Genomic DNA, 18661 nt, shown 5'->3' with positions numbered 1-18661 from the left:
TTAAAGATGGCGCCTGGAAAATTTTACCAATGATGTTTTTGGATTTTTCCAGGTATCTTTGCAAAGTTTAAAGTCTGTTCTTTGTTGCAACAATTCAGAGTGCAAGTCTTTTATGCGATGCAATAAGTCTTTACAGGCACACGTCACCCGGGTTGCAGCCGGGTCCAGTCCGCATCCTGTTCGTGACGCCAAAGTTGTGTCGCCAGGGGTTAAGGGGATACCCAGAACCGGGCCAAGGGGTCGCTTCTGGAAAGGGGATCACGGTGTCGTGACCCGGTCTGTGCTCCCTGGTTCCACAATAAAAAGGGGGGTTATGTTCGTGACGCCACCCGTGGAATGTGATCAGAGATGACCACCGCTGCTGCAGAACCTCCGGGGTGATGGAAGGCAGCTTGAGATGGGACGGCTCCCCACGGGTAGAGCCTTTTCCCCGGGGCAGTGTGTTAGTCTATGGGGGGAGTGCAGGACACGAGCACAATAAACAGGCAGACTCACGGTTTTGCAGTTTCTTTGTCCTTTACTGATGATGGTATTCAGCAGAGTACTGTCCACGGAGTCTGTGAGGGGTTCAGGGTTTCTCCCACCCAGCCGGGCCGTTTTGGCTTCCTTGCCTGCACTGTGTGTCTGTGGCCCTGCTGCGGTGTGAACTATGCAGCCGGCTCTGCTTCTGCTCTGCTCCTAGGTACCGACCTGACAGGCAACTCGAGTCCTTACTTGTATGTTCCTGAACTCTGCGTTTGTTGCTTGTGTCTGTGGTACAGGTGAAAGATCTGGAATCTTCACTTCTCTGGTGGTAACTATGCAGTATGTAACTTGCAGTCTCGGATCCAGCATCCATTCTGTGTGCTCCACTGGGATAATCTCAGCAATGCTCTGCCTCCCAGGAATGTTCCTATGTGTACGCTTTCTGCTTTCCTCAGACCCTCAGCTAGGCCTGGAATTGGTCAGTGGATCCTGAGGTGAGCTAAAGCCAGCTTCCAACCTGCAGATCCTGTCTCCTCAGTGCTCTGCACTGAACTTCCAAACTGAAACTACTCCTGACCATTTCCTCCCTCCACCAGAATATACAGGGAAGCAGCTTGGTCTCCCCCTTCTGGCCAGGAGGTCTTGGTGTTGTGTGTGGGGAGTTAACCCTTTGTGTTGTTACTGTGGCAACCCTGGGGTGCCACACTTCACACTGAGACCAATACAGAGGAGAGTCAGGAGAAGTGTCAGACAGCAGCCTAACGCAATTTGAATGTGTGGGTGAAATACTCTCCTTCTATGCCTCTGAAACCCCAAATTAATAAGGTTTGTCTTACGGGCTCTCGGGAAATCAATACAGTACAGCCTAGTATGGTGTACTCTTAAGAATTGTCCTTTATAAGGTCATGTGACCAGTTTATATAGGGTCACAGAGAAATGACAAGATCCCTCTGAACTATGCACCAATAAGAGCAGTAGGGGTGTGAACAGAAATGTGAAACTTCCCCGGTCATCAGTGTTACCTGATCATCATGACGTCAGAGTACGTACAGAGTAAGTACAAGATGGATGCCACACACACAAACTGGATTCTGTTCTCTCACATTCCTCCCTTTGTGACCGATTCTGGGTATCCACGTTCTCGGGACTTTACTACCTTCTTCACCTCAAGCCTGCTTTACACGCTTCAATATATCTCACAATCCGTCGTTGGGGTCAAGTTGTAAGTGACGCACATCCGGCATCGTTTGTGAGGTATCTGCGTGTGACACCTACGTGCGATCAGGATTGAACGCAAAACCGTTGATCGCAAACACATCGTATCATTCTCTAGAATTGAGCGTTTTGTTGCACGAACCTAGTCAATTGTAACGTGTGACATCCCTCATACGATTTTGTTGTCTGATGCTATGTGCGCAGGTGTGCGCTCTGCACCACAGCTTATAAAAGGTCTGCTTCAGAGCGCAGCTGAAAAGCTGAAGCGCCTCACAATGTCTGTCATTCACTAATCTCTGTCAGTCCGTCACTATCTCTGTCCCTCACTCTCTGTCCATGTCAGTCTATCCCCCTCTCTCATATACTCACCGATCCCCGATCCCCGGCGCTGCACGGCATTCACACTGCTCCGGCGGCTTTTACTGTTTTGAAAAAGCCGGCCGCCCATTAAACAATCTCGTATTCCCTGCTTTCCACGCCCACCGGCGCCTGTGATTGGTTACAGTGAGACACGCCCCCCACGCTGAGTGACAGGTGTCACACTGCACCCAATCACAGCAGCCGGTGGGCGTGTCTATACTGTGTAGTGCAATAAATAATTAAATAAATAAAAAAAACGGCGTGCGGTTCCCCCCAATTTTAAAACCAGCCAGATAAAGCCATACGGCTGAAGGCTGGTATTCTCAGGATGGGGAGCTCCACGTTATGGGGAGCCCCCCAGCCTAACAATATCAGCCAACAGCCGCCCAGAATTGCCGCATACATTATATGCGACAGTTCTGGGACTGTACCCGGCTCTTCCCGATTTACCCTGGTGCGTTGGCAAATCGGGGTAATAAGGAGTTATTGGCAGCCCATAGCTGCCAATAAGTCCTAGATTAATCATGTCAGGCGTCTATGAGACACCCTCCATGATTAATCTGTAAGTTACAGTAAATAAACACACACACCCGAACAATCCTTTATTAGAAATAAAAAACACAAACATATACCCTGGTTAACCACTTTAATCATCCCCAAAAAGCCCTCCATGTCCGGCGTAATCCAGGTGGCTCCAGCGTCGCTTCCAGCGCTGCTGCATGGAGGTGACCGGAGCCGCAGAAGACACCGCCGCTCCGGTCACCTCCACGCAGGTAATGAAGACAGCCGCGCGATCAGCTGCTGTCACTGAGGTTACCCGCTGTCACTGGATCCAGCGGTGGATGCAGCGGTGGCCGCGGGTAACCTCAGTGACAGCAGCTGATCGCGCTACTCACCTCAGTTGCTGCGTGGAGGTGATAGGAGCGGCGGTGAGTAGCGCGATCAGCTGAGCTGTCACTGAGGTTACCCGCGGCCACCGCTGCATCCACCGCTGGATCCAGTGACAGCGGGTAACCTCAGTGACAGCAGCTGATCGCGCTACTCACCTCAGTTGCTGCGTGGAGGTGATAGGAGCGGCGGTGAGTAGCGCGATCAGCTGAGCTGTCACTGAGGTTACCCGCGGCCACCGCTGCATCCACCGCTGGATCCAGTGACAGCGGGTAACCTCAGTGACAGCAGCTGATCGCGCTACTCACCTCAGTTGCTGCGTGGAGGTGATAGGAGCGGCGGTGAGTAGCGCGATCAGCTGAGCTGTCACTGAGGTTACCCGCGGCCACCGCTGCATCCACCGCTGGATCCAGTGACAGCGGGTAACCTCAGTGACAGCAGCTGATCGCGCTACTCACCTCAGTTGCTGCGTGGAGGTGATAGGAGCGGAGGTGAGTAGCGCGATCAGCTGAGCTGTCACTGAGGTTACCCGCGGCCACCGCTGCATCCACCGCTGGATCCAGTGACAGCGGGTAACCTCAGTGACAGCAGCTGATCGCGCGGCTGTCTTCATTACCTGCGTGGAGGTGACCGGAGCGGCTGTGTCTGCTGCAGCTCCGGTCACCTCCATGCAGCAGCGCTGGAAGCGACGCTGGAGCATCCTGGATTCCGCCGGACATGGAGGGCTTTTTGGGGATGATTAAAGTGGTGAACCAGGGTATATGTGTGTGTTTTTTATTTCTAATAAAGGATTTTTCGTGTGTGTGTGTTTATTTACTGTCACTTACAGATTAATCATGGAGGGTGTCTCATAGACGCCTGACATGATTAATCTAGGACTTATTGGCAGCTATGGGCTGCCAATAACTCCTTATTACCCCGATTTGCCAACGCACCAGGGTAAATCGGGAAGAGCCGGGTACAGTCCCAGAACTGTCGCATATAATGTATGCGGCAATTCTGGGCGGCTGTTGGCTGATATTGTTAGGCTGGGGGGCTCCCCATAACGTGGAGCTCCCCATCCTGAGAATACCAGCCTTCAGCCGTATGGCTTTATCTGGCTGGTTTTAAAATTGGGGGGAACCGCACGCCGTTTTTTTTAATTATTTAATTATTTATTGCACTACACAGTATAGACACGCCCACCGGCTGCTGTGATTGGGTGCAGTGTGACACCTGTCACTCAGCGTGGGGGGCGTGTCTCACTGTAACCAATCACAGGCGCCGGTGGGCGTGGAAAGCAGGGAATACGAGATTGTTTAATGGGCGGCCGGCTTTTTCAAAACAGTAAAAGCCGCCGGAGCAGTGTGAATGCCGTGCAGCGCCGGGGATCGGGGATCGGTGAGTATGAGAGAGGGCTGCTAACTTCAGTAATTTAGGAGATTAGCGGTCACCGGTGAGTCCTTCACAGGTGACCGCTAATCAGGGCGCGACACAGACAGAGCCGCAGCATGACAATGAAGTCGGGTGAAGTTCACCCGAGTTCATTCTGACAGTGTGGCTCTGTCTGTGTCTGCTGTCATCTGCCATTCAGCTCTGCTACATGGCTGTCTGTGTCTGCTGTCAGCGGCTATTCAGCTCTGCTACATGGCTGTCTGTGTCTGCTGTCAGCGGCTATTCAGCTCTGCTACATGGCTGTCTGTGTCTGCTGTCAGCGGCCATTCAGCTCTGCTACATGGCTGTCTGTGTCTGCTGTCATCTGCCATTCAGCTCTGCTACATGGCTGTCTGTGTCTGCTGTCATCTGCCATTCAGCTCTGCTACATGGCTGTCTGTATCTGCTGTCATCTGCCATTCAGCTCTGCTACATGGCTGTCTGTGTCTGCTGTCATCTGCCATTCAGCTCTGCTACATGGCTGTCTGTGTCTGCTGTCATCTGCCATTCAGCTCTGCTACATGGCTGTCTGTGTCTGCTGTCATCTGCCATTCAGCTCTGCTACATGGCTGTCTGTGTCTGCTGTCATCTGCCATTCAGCTCTGCTACATGGCTGTCTGTGTCTGCTGTCATCTGCCATTCAGCTCTGCTACATGGCTGTCTGTGTCTGCTGTCATCTGCCATTCAGCTCTGCTACATGGCTGTCTGTGTCTGCTGTCATCTGCCATTCAGCTCTGCTACATGGCTGTCTGTGTCTGCTGTCATCTGCCATTCAGCTCTGCTACATGGCTGTCTGTGTCTGCTGTCAGCGGCTATTCAGCTCTGCTACATGGCTGTCTGTGTCTGCTGTCAGCGGCTATTCAGCTCTGCTACATGGCTGTCTGTGTCTGCTGTTAGCGGCCATGTAGCAGAGCTGAATGGCAGATGACAGTAAAAACACATCCCTACACATTACGCACGCTTGGCAAGTCAATAAATAAAAAAAAGATAAAGGTGCCCAATGCATACGTCACAGATCACATGATCTAAAGGATCGCACATAACATTGATCAATTTAACATAGACTAGTAACGCACGTGTGACAGCAAATGAACGACCAACGTGAAATCTCATAAGATCCCGTATGCAACCTGGGCGTGTCACATCGCAAATGCGATTGTACAACTAATTGCAACGTGTAAAGTGGGCTTCAGTTCCCTACCTGAGTACACAAAATTGTATCTCAATACTAATGGATCTCTTCTTGTCTCAGAGCCATAATATACCACAAGGGGTTCTTTGACATGATTTCCATTTCATATGAACCTGATTACCATCGGTATAGCATAAAATAGCACTTTTAAGGCTTCATGTACCAAGAAACAGAACAATACTAGTTGTATACAAGTGTGTTATTCACCTTTGAACTAATTGAATGGTTCAGGACAGAGAATGTTTTTCCCACCATGAGTCCTTGTTTGTGTCGTGTTCTTGTAACCATCACTGCCTTCTTTTGGCTATTTCTCATATATCTGCCCCAATCTGGAGATTTTCCATAAGGTCATGTGAGATAGTCCAGCACTATGTGTGTTGTGACCCTCATTCTGCTGGTGCTGTGACTCTTTACAATGACTGCTTTGTATCCAGATAGGGTATCCCTCAAGCTTCATCGAAGTTTCTGTGCTTTGGAGAAGCAGGATCGGCCCATCTAATCTCGGCTTGTGGCTCTTTCTCGCTCGTCTTTTTAGGATCACCCAGTGTCCTGGCTTGAGACCATGCTCATGACACTGATTTAGGGTCTGGAACTGGAGAATACACACTATTTAGTGAGTTACACAAGACTTGTACATTGCTGGTTAGGCTATTGTGCTGTGCCTGAAGTATCTGTAGTAAATATAATCCTGTTCTAGATGCTAAGCCAAAAAATATCTTATATGGAGACCTATACAGTTAGGTCCAGAAATCTTTGGCCAGTGACACAATTTTGGCGAGTTGGGCTCTGCATGCCACCACATTGGATTTGAAATGAAACCTCTACAACAGAATTCAAGTGCAGATTGTAACGTTTAATTTCAAGGTTTGAACAAAAATATCTGATAGAAATTGTAGGAATTGTCACATTTCTTTACAAACACTCCACATTTTAGGAGGTCAAAAGTAATTGGACAAATAAACCAAACCCAAAAAAAAATATTTTATTTTCAATATTTTGTTGCGAATCCTTTGGAGGCAATCACTGCCTTAAGTCTGGAACCCATGGACATCACCAAACGCTGGGTTTCCTCCTTCTTAATGCTTTGCCAGGCCTTTACAGCCGCAGCCTTCAGGTCTTGCTTGTTTGTGGGTCTTTCCGTCTTAAGTCTGGATTTGAGCAAGTGAAATGCATGCTCAATTGGGTTAAGATCTGGTGATTGACTTGGCCATTGCAGAATGTTCCACTTTTTTGCACTCATGAACTCCTGGGTAGCTTTGGCTGTATGCTTGGGGTTATTGTCCATCTGTACTATGAAGCGCCGTCCGATCAACTTTGTGGCATTTGGCTGAATCTGGGCTGAAAGTATATCCCGGTACACTTCAGAATTCATCCGGCTACTCTTGTCTGCTGTTATGTCATCAATAAACACAAGTGACCCAGTGCCATTGAAAGCCATGCATGCCCATGCCATCACGCTGCCTCCACCATGTTTTACAGAGGATGTGGTGTGCCTTGGATCATGTGCCGTTCCCTTTCTTCTCCAAACTTTTTTCTTCCCATCATTCTGGTACAGGTTGATCTTGGTCTCATCTGTCCATAGAATACTTTTCCAGAACTGAGCTGGCTTCATGAGGTGTTTTTCAGCAAATTTAACTCTGGCCTGTCTATTTTTGAAATTGATGAATGGTTTGCATCTAGATGTGAACCCTTTGTATTTACTTTCATGGAGTCTTCTCTTTACTGTTGACTTAGAGACAGATACACCTACTTCACTGAGAGTGTTCTGGACTTCAGTTGATGTTGTGAACGGGTTCTTCTTCACCAAAGAAAGTATGCGGCGATCATCCACCACTGTTGTCATCCGTGGACGCCCAGGCCTTTTTGAGTTCCCAAGCTTACCAGTCAATTCCTTTTTTCTCAGAATGTACCCGACTGTTGATTTTTCTACTCCAAGCATGTCTGCTATCTCTCTGATGGATTTTTTCTTTTTTTTCAGCCTCAGGATGTTCTGCTTCACCTCAATTGAGAGTTCCTTAGACCGCATGTTGTCTGGTCACAGCAACAGCTTCCAAATGCAAAACCACACACCTGTAATCAACCCCAGACCTTTTAACTACTTCATTGATTACAGGTTAACGAGGGAGACGCCTTCAGAGTTAATGGCAGCCCTTAGAGTCCCTTGTCCAATTACTTTTGGTCCCTTGAAAAAGAGGAGGCTATGCATTACAGAGCTATGATTCCTAAACCCTTTCTCCGATTTGGATGTGAAAACTCTCATATTGCAGCTGGGAGTGTGCACTTTCAGCCCATATTATATATAGAATTGTATTTCTGAACATGTTTTTGTAAACAGCTAAAATAACAAAACTTGTGTCACTGTCCAAATATTTCTGGACCTAACTGTATATTAAGAAAACAAATGCAAGCATTGGGTCCATAACTTGCCAGTCTCCACCTTTACCTTCTGAATTTTTACTTTGAATATCCCATTCAACCATTCCACCTTCCCATTGCGCTGCGGATGGTAAGGAGTTTGGAAAGTCTGCTAATTCCCAGATTCTGTAAGATTTCCCAAATGACCTCTCCTATAAAATATGTACCTTTACCACTTCAGGAACGCCATTTTTACATACCTCCTCCATGGTGAGTTTTTCCAGCAATAACAGTTTTCAGCACTGGATATGCCTCAGATCAATCCTGGAAAGGAATTTACACAACACGAACAAACTCATTTAAACCTACACATAGTAGATGTATATAATCAATCTGCAATCTCTGGAATGGGTAGAGTAGATGAGGGTTTTTTTTTCTGTGGGGTCTTTACAGTTTTCCCTACATTGTATTAGGTATACATCATAAAAGACTGGGTGTGCCTGACCACCTGGGTACTGGACCCAGGTGCAACTCATACATTGTCCACCAAAGCACACACTTATAATTGTCTCTGACAGATGTGTTAGTCCATGGGTTACCTGGGACATGATTGACTAGAGAGCTTGTGACAGAAAAAGCTTACCGCTCTTTATCCACACACCTTACTTAGTCAGCTAGGCTCCCTGCATCTCACACTCCCTTCCCTGTTAAACTGCTTGTTCCTGTAATGATTTAACAACATCAGGAGTGACAGGTGCTGCTTAGGTGATAGGTGCCCCTGAGGTCCTGGTCTGTTTTGGTAAAAGACTGGACTTTAGGCCTTTTTTCTGCATCTTTGTTGGCTGCATCTGTGTGAGCCTTTCCTCTGGCTTCATTAGTGTTAGCTCAGGTGTGAGTTTTATCTTCACTATGCCAGGCTTATTTTATAAGAGAAGAGCCTCTACCTGGGCTAGTACGCACTCTGTGGGCTTTATAGGTTTCTTATGTGACATTAGGAAAGATCTACTGCCTATAAGCAAATTTGGCCAGCTTTCCATTTGCCAATCTACATGTGTCAGACAGGACCTTCATCTCTGCCTCCTGTGATGATAGGAAAGGAGGGAGTGGTTCGGCTTTATTATCTAATGCTGTGTAACCTCAGCAAATCCAATGTAGAATCGACCAACATCTTAATATCTTCTTCCATCTATAAACCCCCCCCTCAAAAGCTACATTAGAAATGGGCTCAACAGAGACATGTTCAAACCCTGCCATTTCTTGTTGCATCAGAGCCATCATGAGATGTTTGTATGTCTGCTTTGTCCTCAATTAGAGATAAAAATGTAAAGAAAACTTAAAAATAGGTGACTTCCGACATTTTTTCTCCTTTTTTGTATCCAGTTTCCAAAGCATAGTTGGATTAAAAACTGTGTATCACTTGAGTTTTACATTTGGGACATGAGAAAATCACATTGTGTCAAGATTGTACCTAACTGAGAGCACCATAAATATCTGATACAAGAGATACAGTCCTGGTGACAGGGTCCAGGTTAGCTGAATAATAAACCAGAGTTTTCTGCTGTAAAACATGTGTTTGGGCCAATTTAGGCTGCTGTATGGTAATTATTATTTCCTCTGAGACTACCCTATACTGACAGAACTGTAGTTTGTTCTCTGCTGGTAAATACAAACAGAAAATAGTTGACTCCTAACATAAGATGTGATCGGGGTAGAAAGCCATACATTATCTACATACTATAAACTAAAACAACATAACCTCTGTTTATTCAGGAGTCCATTTTTGCAAAATTAAGGACATTGCAGCAAGCAATATACATTATCAGTGATTTTTGGACACCTTGTGATAATACTGTCCATGTATACTGTAAACTGTTTATGTCTATGAAGGAGAAAAAAAACTAAAATAAATAAATATTGGCAGTCTGGGAGAAGAGGCATGGAATATAAGTGGATTTTCCAAGTCAATCACCATAAAATGCTTTGATAATTTCCCAAAGAAAACTATTATTCACATACACAACATATTTCCCTGTTGAACCAAAGACTACATGCCACAATGATCATATATACAGGCTTACAGCACAACCCAAAGAAAAAACTAAGAAAACTAGAAAGAAAAGACTTCATTAAAGACTTCATGTGAAGACATACATGAGGTTTGCACTAGTTGGTTTATTCCAGTTGGTTTATACTCCAATCTCCCCCATACTAAAGTCCAGATATAATACAGTACAACTCTTTGAACAATCATATGAAGCAGCCAAGAAACACTCAGTCTGTCACGCCGTGTTGTGCTCATTATGGACACTTTATTTGAAATCGACTCTTCAGCTTTGAGTTTCCTGCAATCAGAATAATCATCTGGATTGTCGGATGCGCCATAAAAATGAACCAAAAAATAAAATGTAATGTTGTTCCCAAATAAACCTTGGTCTGAAACAAAAAAACTGCATTGAAGAACAAGGACAAGTTGACTCCTGCGCACAGGACCATTGTGGATGCTGCTCGGACATGGGTTCGAATCTGAGAAGAGCTGAAGTCAGAAGAGTTGTGTTTGATTCTCCAGACATGGCTGACGAGAGACCTCACACTGAGCCCAATGCAGGCAAACATCACGGTGAAGGGCAGACAACAGCCGACCATCATGCTGAACACACTGTAGGGCGTTTTCATGGAAACAACCTCTTCTTTCCCACTTGGATGATGTGTCCTGTTTTCCAAGTTGTTTATCTCGATGGTCCAGATCAGAGGTAGTGCCAGGATTAACAGGGTAATGTCTAGTGCCAGCACAAGATGACTCGGGGACGTCAAGATTTTACTTTTCAGCCAAGTGAAAAAGCAGTGAGAAAAGTTGACAAGTTTTGCAGAATAGTAGATGGAGAGCAGAGCAGTCTGCCAAAAATGAAGCTCGAGAAGGAAATAAAACATGGCATTCTCAGACATATATACCTCTTTACCGTAGGTGACATACATCTGGGTGAAATAACTGAGAGCATCAAAGCATATGGTGAGCTTCAGCAGTATATCGGTGAGAGCTATACTGGACAAAATCTTTGTCAAATGCTGACAACCTGCGACCGTTCCACCAGTCCCACAAGTGTATGACGACCACAGAGAAATGTAACGTGATACAAGATGTCAGAGCCACAGATGCAAGAGATAAAACACCCAGATCGGAGCTCATGGTGGATGTGACAAGTCCTGCTTCCGTCCTCCTCAACTTTATCTTTGATGCTCTTGGAAAGTCTAAAGAGGTGAAGAGTGATGAAGGCTCACAGGTGACTTGTGACAATAATGGGACAATGGGAAGGGATGCAAATCTGAAAACTGATCCACCCTCATTAGATAGTTAAATGTCCTATTCTTGGAAATAGTAAAATCTTCTCTGCAGGGTCCAGGCTTTCATCTCAGACACATTATAAAGACCCAATTCTAAAATAGCTAATACCCGGTCTAAAATGTGCAGAAAACTAGAATCCATTTATCCAAAAACTATTATCTGCATATTTTATAACATAGAACATACAGTACAACAGATCACAAGGGTAAAGTTGGACATTTTTCCATTTCATTGTAAAATCAATTCATATACTAATTGATGGCAGTGACAGAACTCAAAAAAGTTGTCTCTGGGCCTTGTCCACCATTGTGCCCAGACCGAGTCCACCATTATGCCCATGTAGGAAAGAACTCCGGCACTCTTAGTAACCCCAATAAGAGACTTAAGCAGTAGTGATGTTCAAATAGAATTTTTTATTCAGAGAAAAAGTCCATAAATAAACGTTTTCGACCTAATTCGGTCTTCCTCAGAAAGGACTTATCTATGGAGATGCAGGGTAAAATTATGATCTTCCTTTGTAAGATCCTCCTTTATGGATCCACCGATTCAGAACAGACCTGTTATAATGAAAAAGCGTTCTTTGAATAAGGTTTTTTTTAATATTTCTATCTGACGTCTTAATAGTTTCACGGGGAAATGACCTTACCACGTGTTTAGGCCGATCAGTTCATCATTACGGTATGAAAACAGATGTAAAAACCAGCTGCCTATAGGACCATTCAATAGCATATATTCAGAATATCGTCCTATAAATTGGATATCTTAAATGAGGTTGGATTGGACAATACTGAACAAAAGAGGAAAGCCCTCACGATTATGTTACAAAGTGGACATATGTGTGTGGGGAACCGCTCCGTGGACTTCACTGTCAGACAGTGAAGTCCACGGAGCGGTTCCCCACACACATATGTCCACTTTGTAACATAATCGTGAGGGCTTTCCTCTTTTGTTCAGTATTGTCCAATCCAACCTCATTTAAGATATCCAATTTATAGGACGATATTCTGAATATATGCTATTGAATGGTCCTATAGGCAGCTGGTTTTTACATCTGTTTTCATACCGTAATGATGAACTGATCGGCCTAAACACGTGGTAAGGTCATTTCCCCGTGAAACTATTAAGACGTCAGATAGAAATATTAAAAAAACCCTTATTCAAAGAACGCTTTTTCATTATAACAGGTCTGTTCTGAATCGGTGGATCCATAAAGGAGGATCTTACAAAGGAAGATCATAATTTTACCCTGCATCTCCATAGATAAGTCCTTTCTGAGGAAGACCGAATTAGGTCGAAAACGTTTATTTATGGACTTTTTCTCTGAATAAAAAATTCTATTTGAACATCACTACTGCTTAAGTCTCTTATTGGGGTTACTAAGAGTGCCGGAGTTCTTTCCTACATATATATATTTTTCTCCAGAGCACCTAATTGGTGAAGCAGGGTCCTAACCTACTTCACCATTATGCCCAGGCCATATCCACCACTGTGCCTGGGACGTGTCCCCCAATGTGCCAAGGTCGTTTCTAATACTGTGCCTGGGACGTGTCCACCATTGTGCTCATATCATGACCACCATTGTGCCCGAGCCATATCCATCATTGTGGCTGGGCCATGCCCATCATTGTGCTCAGGCTTGGTTCATGATTGTGCCAGGGCCCTGTTCACCACTGCGCTTGGGCTAGATTCACCATTCTGTTGGATGACAGCTGGGTGCATGGAATTACTGCTCACTGGTTTCCTGTATGTCTCTGTGTCTATCCTACCAGCATCTGTATTGCCAAATAATTTGACATCCAGAAATGAAATTACATAATCATAAAATTGGGTAGAAAACCTCAGATTAATATTTTTGGTGTTCATAAAATTCGAAATGTGAAAAAATCTGAGGTGATGTGTGATCAGAGTGCATTAACAGATGAAGAGGATATCGTCGATGTATCTGCCATAACACACAATAAAGCTGTATGTTGGATTGCATGGCAGATACAGGATCGTCCTTACCATAAAAAGATTTCCCAAAGACAGAGAACCTGGCTCCCAATGGACAACCAAGAATTTGAAAATAAAAAAGGTGTCAAATGAGAAAGTAGAAAGTGAGTTACTGAGAGTATAAAACTCAAACAGTTCTAACATAACATTTCCATATTTGCACAAATGGAACTCCAATGCTGTTATCAAAGATTTATGTGATATGGACCACTATAAGGAAACCATATAACTGGAAATCCAGTGATATCCAACCTGCCAAGGTACATTATCCATAATATGTAGTAACTGTTTAATGGCTCTTGGATCCTGGAAATTCTAAATTTGATTAGAAGCAATTTGAGTTCTGTTTCACTGATATTATGTGGTCATTATCAGGAGAATCAGTGGAAACGGTAATCATCCACAAAAAATGTTTCTTAATAGTAAGTATAGTCAAAAAAAGAGTATGGCACTCTGTTATTGGGGTGGTGCCAGGATTGGGTCCAAACCCTATGTATCAAGAAAAAAGAATCCAGCACTCACAATAAACTTGCAGAAAAAAGAAAAACTTTATTCAGTGGCTCATTTGTGTGAACATAGATATGATAATTCCAAATTAATATAGATGACATTTCGGTCACACTTGGACCTTCATCCGATCAAATTCACACTAAACAAAAGATGAAAAGGAAATATACTATAATATACATGATTGCAACAATACCCAGGTTTATGCAAAATACAACATATGCACATTGGTTCAAATTTTAACTATAGGGTGGACTAGCATATCTGGTGAATAATATGCACATAAATTCAAAGAGATCATTACTTTCATAATATTCCTATAGGAATATCCATATATTTCAAATATCGCATTAACCGTATACAAAGAATTTGGAAGACATCGCAGTAAAGTGGATACATGATGATTATAAGGGCAAAATCAGCTGCAGATAACAGGTCTGTAAAACACAAAAATATAAAATTAGACATACGTAAAGTAGCATCTTACCAGAATACCAAGGGACAATAGGGCGACTGAGGACTGAGCGCTGATGTGTACTTGCGTCTGTCACGCCAGGGAAATGCGCTAACGTGTCAGAAGGAGAGGGTTTTTAAAGGTCCCGGGTCGTAACGTCACTTCCGGTTTTACGAAACCGGAAGTGACGTGTGTGACGACATGGACTCTCATGGGTTAAAGTTTCTTAACATTCAGCCAGACTATTGTTCTTATGTGTGCTATGTCATGTTTGCTTAGCTATTGCTCTCCAGACTTTTCCAGTAATCATTGTATTGTAGTTGTGTATTGATAATGTAATTACCTTAGTAGCCATTGTCTAGTCGGTGACTTGCCGACTCCATGTAGATATACTGAGTCTTTCTATGCACATCATTTAAATGAACATTATCCATGCAGCTTGAATTTCATCCAATGGGAGAAGCAATCTTGTCCAACCAATCGATGAGGACGCAGTGTATCCTAAGGGAAAGTTATGGCTATAAAAGGGATTTCTTTAAGCCACCAGGGTGGATGAAGGTTGATGTATGTTGATGGATCCAGTCTAAGCGCTTTGGAGCTAACTAGAGGATCAGGATATCTTATGGCTTCAATCTAGGGACTCCGGTTCCGGTTGGAGACCATATCCACAGCCTAGGGATTTCGACTCCGGCTGCCAGGATTGTAACGTCATACCAGGACTACCTAAGGAGGACACTCAGGTTGGGACAGTTCAGTCACCTGTTACAGACTTTGCAGACCTCACACAGCTTCCTGAATCTGGCATTATTCCTTTCTCGGTGGGTGCCCGCCAAAAGCGGGGTGCTGCTGGACTGGAGTAAGCGGCCCTGGAAGCTCTGAGGCATGGACATTCTAAATCCCTCGTGAGCCAGCGGAAGGGTGAGACTCTGTTGCCTGTTACATTTGTGTGTTTTGCTGGTTATGTGTTATGTGCCGTTAATTGTTTGGGGATCCAATAAAGTCTAATTATTGTGGTTCCCTCACCCTGTGTTGTCTGAGTAGTGTTACGCCCACGGTTAAGGAGGCCGGCGTTCAGTTGGGATGAGCCCTGAGCCACGCTGTCTTTCTAAAGGCAGCGGGTTTTAGTGGACGAGAGCACCCACTGAGCCCCGTGTCTCCACAACGTGCATGGTTGGCAAAAGAATGGCAAATTGCTTCAGTGTAAGTGTCCAGCGTCATCTCCGGGTCCACGGAACCGGAAGTGATGACATTAACTGGCAAATCGGCCATGTAGTGGCAAAAGGGAACATATGATGTAATCATCACGTGATATGCTCACGTGATAGGCGGTTCACTGCAGTAAGAAGAAAACTAATGTGTAATATATTAAGAACAACTCTCAACCAATCCATGTTAGCAATATTAAATACATACTGTAACAAAGAGAATCAATGAGTATAGGTTTGGAAAGGACTAGGGCAAGTCGTGGTAATTGTGAGCGAAAAAGAGAGGAAGAAACGACCAGAAGCCCAATTGCAAAAGTGAAAAAGCTTTATTGAGGTAAATGGTGAGCGGCACAATCCAAGAGACACCGATTACAGAAACTCCCGGTGAATAGAAAATCAATCACTTAGGAACCATATATTTATTCGCCATATACACAGTATGAAAATAGTTATATACATGGTAGAAATGGGCAAAATTGCCAGAAACCACAGGCATATGAATATATACAAGAGCGGATGGTACAGCACGTGTAACAAAAATCACCCCGTGAACTCTATTGTATGTTAAATATGAAGACCATGTCGGCCACAGAAAGAGCTCACAAGGAACAATGTCCCAAGAAATAAATATACCTGTTTAGGAGACCGGGAGGCCTGGACCGGCGTTCACCCGACGGCCGTTTCGGCGGGAAATGCCTTCGTCAGGGGGGAGTGGTGTGAGTGAGGGACGTGCGCAATTAAAAAGAAGACACCGTCCAATCAGATTGTGGGCGGTAGTGTGACGCATGCGTTGCCATAGCACTCCAGGACGCCGTTCACCCACCGCGTCATGCGTCGCCCGACGTCACGGTCACGTGACCACCACGTGATAAGTCACGTGGCAGTCACGCGAGCGGACACCGCGCGAGGCATGGTGACACAGTGATGCGAAAACGCCCCGGAGCGAGAGGCACGCATGCGTACACGCCCAGATGGACCGTCATGTGCAGGAGGCTAGGACAAGGTAGTGCTAATGCTGCGATATAAGAAATTTATACAAAAGCAAGCAGGATGGCCATCTTAATTATATCTATGCACAGGTTATAGAATAAAGGTTTACTGCACTGTACACATGCAGAACATAGCACATCCGCATAATTATTGTATATATAGAAAGAATAAACAAATAAGATGGCCATAACTGCCTATATAAAATGTGGCCCTGCAAACGATGATAGTATTGGATATGTACTACATACATCCAAAAGGACATGTCAATGGACATCCGTATCTGTGGCTGGTTTATTAGTGTATGGTCACATTGGAAACCAATTCTAAGTATATTAGTACAATCTATCATACATTCAAAAATGAACACAAGTATTAAGAGTGCTAAATAGACACTCAGTATGGAACAAAATTATTTCCAATGTGCACAGACACACGCCAACCCAGATATACGCACATGTATGAATACGCATACGCACTGGCTGTGTGCAAACACGCACACACACACGTACGTGCAAGTCATAGAATCAATTCCTGACAACAACAATTTAAGTGGAGTGGTGTTGAAAGTTATAATATCAAAATTGCAGATATATAGGCAGGCATCACACGGTGGTAAAGGGATGGTAGGAAAATCACAGCATTCGGACACGGAGTATATTCAATGTTCACTCGAAGATGCCGATGGCATATCCTGCTAGAGGTCCAAACTGTCATAGATGTAAAGAATCACAGATGGGACGATGTCTGATAAAAAAAGATAAAAACACTAAATTAAAACACAAACGGCACTTACTGAAAGGAGGAAACCTCCAAAAACCACAAAATCACAAAAAAGAGGAATATGATATATATTCATGGAGGCTCATGGGGCACAGGGTTTTTAGAGTCCAGATCCACCTTGTCTCCATCCTCGCCAACCTTTGACTAATTTTTCCACCACGTATATTCGACTCCAGGCAATCAATGCCTCTAACTCGAAGTAATTTAGAATCTGAATGGTGGTGTAGGAAAAAGTGGCGAGGAATGGTTTTTAGGAGGGAGATATCTTGGCATTCTGCTGCTGCCTTTATCCCATTAACGTGTTCTCTAACTCTAGTCTTAAGAGGCCTAGTCGTGAGTCCCACATAAATTTTTGGGCACGGACACAAAGCGTAATAGATTACTGCAGTAGTAGTGCATGTAATACATTTTTTGATTTTAAAGTTACGAATTCCCATAGAATCACTAAATGAGTCTGCCCTATCAATGTTTTGACAGGCAACGCAATGTCCGCAAGCAACACAACCAGTACGGGGGAGCACTGGACCAAAAGGAGAAGGTTGAGTTATACACTCGTAGTGGCTCGTAACCAAGTAGTCACGTAGATTTTTAGATCTACGTATACTCATCATAGGTCTGTCTGGAATAATCTTGGCCAATATTGGATCTGCCTGTAACACCGGCCAGAATTTCTGTAAGCAGGATCGCATGGCAGCAAATTGGCCATGATAGCCCGTAACAAATCTCATCGTCTCCCCTGAACTGGATTTTTTAGGGGTGTATAGTAAAGAGTGTCTAGTATGATGTCTAGCCCTGTTATAAGCTTTTTTGACACATCTCTTACTATACCCACGGGCATAGAACCTCTGTTTTAATTCAATTGCTCTGGTCTCAAAGTCCAAATCCGTGGAACAGATCCTGCGGAGGCGCAGGAACTGGCCCACGGGGATGGACTTGATCATAAAACCAGGGTGAGAAGAAGAGGCATGTAGTAGCATGTTCCCAGCGGTCTCCTTACGATAGATATCGGTCTGTAAAATGTTAAAAGAGTCTCTCCCAACCGTGACATCAAGGAAGTCAATGGACTGTGAGTGGTGAGTATATGTGATGCGGATGTTCACATCATTGGAATTCAGAGATTTGAAGAAGTTATGGAGATCAGATTCCACACCCTGCCAGATCAAAAATATGTCGTCGATGTACCGTGTCCAAAAGGGGACACGATCCATCGACGACAGGTGATCTGACAGGAAGAGGTCCCTCTCCCACAGCCCCAGGAACAAATTGGCATACGAGGGGGCGAAGGCTGCCCCCATAGCCGTGCCCTGGAGCTGCAGGTAAAAGGACCCCTTAAAAACAAAAAAGTTGTGTGTTAAAGTAAATTCCAATAACTCCATAATTAAATCTACTATGTCTCCGGGTAAGTTGGACATGTCGAGAAAAAATCTGGTAGCCCGGAGACCATCTGTGATTCTTTATATCTATGACAGTTTGGACCTCTAGCAGGATATGCCATCGGCATCTTC

At 44.5% G+C, this 18661-nt stretch overlaps 1 protein-coding gene across 1 annotated transcript; it reads right to left on the bottom strand.

The window, feature by feature from the left end:
* Window positions 1-10186: 10186 nt before the first annotated feature.
* On the bottom strand, window positions 10187-10861 carry LOC142259414 (taste receptor type 2 member 9-like). Its single transcript, XM_075331827.1, has one exon. The coding sequence runs from the start codon at window positions 10859-10861 to the stop codon at window positions 10187-10189; it is 675 nt and encodes a 224-aa protein (XP_075187942.1).
* Window positions 10862-18661: the final 7800 nt, after the last annotated feature.

The sequence above is a fragment of the Anomaloglossus baeobatrachus genome, assembly GCF_048569485.1.
Source record: "Anomaloglossus baeobatrachus isolate aAnoBae1 chromosome 7 unlocalized genomic scaffold, aAnoBae1.hap1 SUPER_7_unloc_3, whole genome shotgun sequence".
NCBI lineage: Eukaryota > Metazoa > Chordata > Amphibia > Anura > Aromobatidae > Anomaloglossus > Anomaloglossus baeobatrachus.
Note: the sequence above shows the minus strand (reverse complement) of the source record. Positions and strands in the feature narration are given on the sequence as shown.